Source organism: Limulus polyphemus, unplaced genomic scaffold (assembly GCF_000517525.1).
Source record: "Limulus polyphemus unplaced genomic scaffold, Limulus_polyphemus-2.1.2 Scaffold7405, whole genome shotgun sequence".
NCBI lineage: Eukaryota > Metazoa > Arthropoda > Merostomata > Xiphosura > Limulidae > Limulus > Limulus polyphemus.
The window spans coordinates 21,106-28,654 of NW_013673015.1; the positions used below are offsets into that span (position 1 = coordinate 21,106).

The window sequence follows — 7,549 nt, forward strand, 5'->3', positions numbered from 1 at the left end:
AAGAGAGAGTTCTTTTTTTCAGAAAGAGAGAATATCCAAAATGTTAAAGATATATAAAACGGAGTGGTGGAAGTGACAAATATTTTTTGGCGGGGGGGGGGGGGGCGTCTATTCATATTCTCCCCGAACCAAAACCCTGGCTAAGGTCCTGGTATCATTATAATATTAGTTGAAAAGCATAGATGCAATAGACCCAATGATAAAAACATTAGTAGGTTTCTTTGTTTGTTATGGATATTCGCGTTAGCCGTCCCTATTTTTGAACTGACAGGCTAGTTGGGGGGCAGCTAGTCAACAACACCAACAGCCAGCTCGTCCCAACTTCAGTAGGAACGACGTCGAGGTTTTTTAATAACATCATGGTTCGTCTTAAAATAGAGAAAACCAGTAGTATAGAGATGTTACACCTTTTACAGCAACGTTATACTAAAGAACTTTTCGAGTTTATTTTATTGAAACGAACTGAGCGTGGCCAAATAATCAATAAGTCTGGACTGTGAATCCGAGTGTTAATGGTTCTTGTATCGATGCCGCAGAAACATTTTCCACACGTAAGGACAGTAGACGTAGTATAAAAAGAAGAGGGAATCCTCAATAGTCGCGGCATTTGAAATTATTTTAGGCAGGGTTAGAGTAATATAATCTATGATACCTTGGGCGAGATGAAATACACGAGTCGAAAGGATTTGATCTCCTGAGTCAAAACTGTAATTATATCTCAAATTGATCAAGAGATGACGGAGCTATGAGCTAAAAGTTTGTACTTAAAAAAAAAAAACTCAGCGCCGTTCTATGATCCGCTATGCCACGGCTAATAATGGTCAAATCCCACTATTTTCTCGGATAAAAATAACCCAAGAGTTGGCAGTGGGCACTACTTACTAGCTGTATTCCCCTCTATCCTATCAAGTCAAAATCAATGACAGCTATGCGCAGATAGATTCTAAAAAAAAACAAGCAAAGAATTAGTTGAAACGTCTCTAGTTTCAAGAACCAACTTAGATAAACTTGATGAAAATAGTTTTTATTATCAACTGATGTAATATCTTAGTTGTACATATGTCGAAAAGATATTTATAGACTTCAAAAGAAAAACTCTTTTGATGGAGCTGAGGTTTTATGTTTCGTATCCGGTAAAACATCCATACTTTAGGGCACATAAGAGCAATAATTAAAGTCTGTCAAGAGTAGCCTGAGTTTTGGCGGTGGGTTGTCTGAACTAGCTACTTTCTCTTTAGCCTATAACTTCCAAATTAGGAACGGCTAGTGCAGATAGCCCTCGAGTAACTTTGTGTGAAATACAACAACCAAAGAAACTTCCTTTTATGAAGGTGACCAATCTAAAGGAACTTGTTGTGTACAATACCTTATGAGTCTTCTCGTTCGAGATTTAAATCGCTTTCTTGCTCTCCTGTAACCTACCGAAATCAACTGAATACATTTGTAAGTATATAAATATTATTAACTTCTCCATTTTCTGATTTTTTTTATTTCATGGTGTGTTTCAAGCAATCGCAAGTTTAAGTTACTAAAATATTTATATTTGTTTAAAAGAAGTATTGCAATAACCAAATTGATATTTTTTAAATGTACTGCAGTTAAGGTACTTCGATGTTTTTATATATGCCTTAGTACAATACAATGAGTTTTGATAAAGGTTAGGTATAATTTCTTTACTCATGTTTTATTAACTTTTAGTGACAAATAGAAGTACATAGGATGTTTATCACGTGTTTTCTAAAGTTCTGTCAGGATAATTTTACAACGAGATTTTCTTTCAGTAGGTTTATGAGTATTTAAAGTGACTTATTTAAGAAATGAGTTATAGACTCTTTTAATGTTTTGACTTTCTAACATGTACCTAGCCAAAGTAAATCAGGTGAACGATAAATAACAAAACAAGTAATAAAAAGTTTTGCAAAAATTAAGTACATTGTAGGGATGGCAATGCCAAAAATTACAGAAACAAGGTGGGGTGAATACATGAAATCATACAAAAATCACTACAAAATTAGTCAAATCTTGCCAAGAATGACTTTTATCTACAACTAAATGTTGTATGAATGTCAGTTGCATGAATTCAAGTTTAAATTAAACATTTAAACTGAATAGTGCTGTACAGTATTACAGTTTGTTTGTAATTAAGCACAAAGCTACACAATGGGCTATCTGTGCTCTGTCCAACCCGGGTATCGAAACCCGGATTCTAGCATTGTAAGTCCGCAGACATTCCGCTGTGCCACTGGGGGGCCAGTCTTACAGTGGCTAATAACCATAAGCATGTAAGATTGACCCAGTACTTACTGGCTACTTATGATTTTTGTGTATTCATCTCTACCTTGTTTCTGTAGTTTTTGACATTGCCATCCCTACATCATACTTAGTTTTTGCAAAACAAATTTGTATTACTTGTTCCCCTCTTTTTTAAAACAATTTCCTTTATTTTATGTTTATAATTCAATGTAATATATATTGTTAATATCATATCAATTTTGTCAGTTTCTCTAACTTTGGATTATGTTAAGGGCTAGTAAAGCTGAAATGGTTCCTCCATGACGGTACAAGTACCCCGGAGTGCTGAACCGAGGCCCCTTCCAACTTAATCCCAACTCACTGCATGTGCATACAATTGACTCCACCACACTTGAGGATATGTCGATTACTAGGGACGACATCATACAAATTCCAGGCCATGAATTATGATACCACACTTACATACACAGCTGCCAGGCTCGGCACCACTGAAAATTTGAAGAAGGGTAGACTGCTGTATAATGTATTGTTTGGATAATTAAGAAACTGATGTTTTTAAACTCAGACATCAATAGCATGTACATAAATCTGTTAATTCCATAAAAATTGGTCTTTTGATACCTTGAATATTAATTTAGATATTCTTTCTTTCTTTTTGTATTTTTACTGAAATTGTTTGGGCCAATATCACGTTTGTGCAATGAAAAGTCACAAATGGTCGTTATATTAAAATAATCCGTGTTGCCATCTAGCGACCAGAAACGAAATTGTTATTTATGAAACGCTACACAATAGGCTATCTGTGCTCTGCCCACCAGGGGTATCGAAACCGGGTGTCTAGCGGTATAAGTCCGCAGACATACCGTTGTGCCTCTGGGGAGACTTATGAAACATGAAATAATCTATGCTCATATATTGAACTCACTGCTAAGTAGTAGTTTTCATTTTTATTATTTCCCCAAAAAATTACGCGTGGTAGAAGATCAGAATAGTATTACTGTTATACCAGCTGTAAAACACTCAATAGTGGCAATTAGGTGCTCATATAAGGCTATAACTCAACTTTAGCAGTTATTTTTAAGTATCATAGAGTAATAGATTGAATGCGGCGGCCATTTTTTTCTCAGCCCATCCCTACGTACTAAGCACTACCGTGCTTAGTGATAAAACGTTTTGCACTGACTTAAAGTGTGTGTGTATATGTATGTGTAAATTCAGTCATTGGATTCATCAAAAGGATTTTCTGCGCAAATGAATTTACCTTTTTATGTTTATAAAAATCATTTGTTCACACAAAGGAGTGTAATATGTAAAATGAGTAGTATCCATTCTTCCACACAAAAATTCATTATAATATATCACTATATTTTTCCAAAGGAGTCCAAACCACAGCTATAAATAGAATAACACATACGTATGTATTGCTAACAAAATAGCGTACTGTGTTCAGACAAAGGATAAAACGCTTCCAGTAAAATCCTATGGAGTATAGTGTGTTCAGGCAAGAAATATAACACTTCGAGTGAAATTCTACAAAGTGTAGTATGTTCAAACGAGTAATAAAACATTGATACGCATCAGCCGTTCTACAATTAAATATTTTTCATCTAGTTATACCATATTTATTTTTTATTCAAACTGTAGTTTTAAATACCACGGTTTATTATTTAAATATGGAAAGCTCTTTATGCTCGTTATTTTGTACGTGTTGTATTTATTTATAAGCATTATAATAACGAAGAAAACCAGTTGGAAGTAACAAACACACACACACACACACATATATATCTGTATTGATTAACTTTTTTTGAAAAATATTTTCAAAATTTGTAGCAACCCATCACATTAAACATACCGTTTGTACAGTAAAATGGTGATTCCAAACATGTTCTTGGACTATTCTAACATCATTAACAAAGTTTCAACTATACTACTTTACCCTTGTTTCTAAATCAATAACTTTGATAAATATTATGGCTAACTCCAAAGCTATTTCATTCTGATTATATAGGACGTTCATTTGAAAAAGTTGGAAGTTTAACAGAACATTTTTTTCATATATATATCTCCAGGATGTAAAATTGACCAATTAAACTTCATTTTTCTGTTTTTTAACGTATTTTTATAAATATTCTGAATAACGTGAGAAGTTTTACACAAACATTTGTATTAAAAACAATCACATTTACGCACGAACAGCTTTGTTTAAAAATTACAATTAAAATTAATTGGTAGCCATTAGTATCTTATGAAACATAGTGATGAAGATGAGGGAGAACAAAGTTTTTCTTTCTTAGTAGAGAGAGTACAGTGAGACATCAGCAAAATAAACAAATCCATTAATTGTTATTGTATTACAAGAGTATATACTCTTTATTCGTGTAGCATAACCTGTACCAGTCTGCAAATACAACGATCGGTACACAATACAGTATTATTGTACAATAGTATATATACGCATTTCCAAAATAAATAATACAGTAATACTGACTTGACACTCAACAAATACGTACTTTGTGCTCAGAGTCTGAACACTAGTAGTAAATATACGAATACATGTGATTACTGGAGGAGTGTCATCATTTGGCTGATGGAGAAGAAGAGGTTATCTTGGAAATACCAGTTTTTGCCTTTAGGATGTAATTACATTTAATTCTGTGATATATATTACACTTTAGAGAGTTTTGACTGCATGGTGAGTGTAGTAACATTACATAGTTTTGACTGTATGGTGGTTGTAGTAACATTAGAGAGTTTTGACTACATGGTGGTTGTAGTAACATTAGAAAGTTTTGACTGCATGGTGGTTGTAGTAACATTAGAGAGTTTTGATTGCATGGTGGTTGTAATAACATTAGAGTTTTGACTGCATGGTGGTTGTAATAACATTAAAGAGTTTTGACTGCATGGTGGTTGTAATAACATTAGAGAGTTTTGACTGCATGGTGGCTGTAATAACATTAGAGAGTTTTGACTGCATGGTGGTTATAATAACATTAGAGAGTTTTGACTGCATGGTGGCTGTAATAACATTAGAGAGTTTTGACTGCATGGTAGTTGTAATAACATTAGAGAGTTTTGACTGCATGGTGGTTGTAATAACATTAGAGAGTTTTGACTGTATGGTGGTTGTAATAACATTAGAGAGTTTTGACTGCATGGTGGCTGTAATAACATTAGAGAGTTTTGACTGCATGGTGGTTGTAATAACATTAGAGTTTTGACTGCATGGTGGTTGTAATAACATTAGAGAGTTTTGACTGCATGGTGGTTGTAGTAACATTAGAGAGTTTTGACTGCATGGTGGTTGTAATAACATTAGATAGTTTTGACTTCATGGTGGTTGTAGTAGCATTAGAGAGTTTTGACTGCATGGTGGTTGTAATAACATTAGATACTTTTGACTTCATGGTGGTTGTAGTAGCATTAGAGAGTTTTGACTGCATGGTGGTTGGTAGATACCTTTCTTATTGAACAATAAGATAAAGTTATTTGTTATTTGCAAACAAACTTGCGAAATAAAGTGTAATCACAAAATGTTAATGAATTATATGGGTTCTTGAGCAGATCCCATAGATTAATCTTATCTAACAATTCCTAAATAAACCGTTTCTTCTCATGTAATTTCGCCACTTTTTCGAATTGTATCTTTAGATTAAGTTACGAATCAAGTTATTATTTTTATTACTCAGAATCCATTTTATCTGTTCAAAAACGATGTGAATAAATTTGCAAAAAAGGTATAACTGACGAACGAGTTACACCTTTAAACGTATACATGAGTAGTGCTCAACAGAGTGTCGAAAACACGTTTACCTCCTGAACCTGACAGTAAAATGTGTTCATGTTTCTTTTACGTGTAAGTGCTGAGCACACAGCCTCTCAAAGTCCATAGCCTTCTGCTTCATGCTGGTGATCAGTTCCTCTCTAGACTTTCTCTCTACTGTCAAAAATACACCAATATGTTTAGTTCACAACAAAAATACAAACTCAATATTCATTTACTGTCAAATTAAACGATTTAACAAAATTTTACAGTGATGTACGCACAGATTTAAATACAGATCATACAAAGGCATCCATTCATTCACATTTCCTGCATTATGTTATTCTTGAGATTTTAATTGTGGTTTTTAGTCACCCTTAATACGTATTGGGTACTTGACAACTTAATACGATTATTTTTGAAATGTAGTATTTGATTCTTTTTAAATAAGTTGTAGCAATATACGTTTGTTTGTTTGTTTTGAATTTCGCAAAAAGCTACACGAGGGCTATCTGCGCTAGCCGTCCCTAATTTAGCAGTGGGAAGGCAGCTGTTCATCACCACCCACCGCCAACTTATGGGCTACTCTTTTACTAACACATAGTCGGATTGACCGTCACATTATAACGCCCCCACGGTTGAAAGGGCACGCATGTTTCGTGTGACGGGGATTCGAACCCGCGACCCTCAGATTGCGAGTCGAGCGCCCTAACCACCTGGCCATGCCGGGCCGGCAATATACGTATCAACTGTTTCTAACACATTTATACAATAGTAAGAAAAGGACGCTGTTTACAAGATGGAAATCTTACTGTCTCTAAGGGTTAGTGTTACTGACTGTGTTAAAAAGCACGTGTTTTGTAATAATCTCACTTTAGTAAATAGTTTGCAGCATGGGTTGAAAAAAAAAAACAATGTCTCGTGTGAATTCATTTCTGCGGTCGTAATACATAAAGCTTTTTTCAATCAACATATTTTTGACTTTATGGTACTTTAATAATCTCAATAATTATGCAAAGTTTTCGTATACATTACATATTTACTTCATTAACACTATCTGTTTGTCTCGAAAACGTTCTAAACGCGCATTTGATGTTATTAAGAAAAAGCTCTTTTGTTTTTTAACCTAGTTCATTTATATACCTGTAAATACCTCATTGTATACAGGAAGTATAAAACGAAACATTAGCTCAGGCGGGGAGTGCAAACGTTCAAGACGAAACATTACTTCAGAAGGTCAGAAAGATGTTGCTTGGAGCATTTTAATAATCTTTTTTAATGATAATTGTTAATTACCTAAACTGAAACGGAAAGAAATAAGCTAATTATTAGAAATTTGTTTTCTTAAAACAAGATTATATTTCATGCAACAATATATAAAATATTAAGCAAAACTGAAGTCTAAGGTATATATCCTAAGGATTAGAAAAACTAAAAACCACTTTTGTCTAGTGCGAGTGTGTTTTAATTTAACACCGTCTCTTGATTTATTGATAGACTAGCCGGAGTACCCGTCTCCTAGACAGAAGT

General features: G+C 34.0%; 1 protein-coding gene across 1 annotated transcript in view; it reads right to left on the bottom strand.

Moving 5' to 3' along the window:
- Positions 1–4,799: 4,799 nt before the first annotated feature.
- LOC111089799 overlaps positions 4,800–7,549 on the bottom strand; it is a 12,680-nt gene continuing 9,930 nt past the window's right edge. Inside the window, exon 5 of the mRNA XM_022402899.1 lies at positions 4,800–6,196. Coding sequence (XP_022258607.1) covers positions 6,096–6,196 — 101 coding nt within the window. The 3' untranslated portion in view covers positions 4,800–6,095. The remainder of the gene's footprint in view (positions 6,197–7,549) is intronic.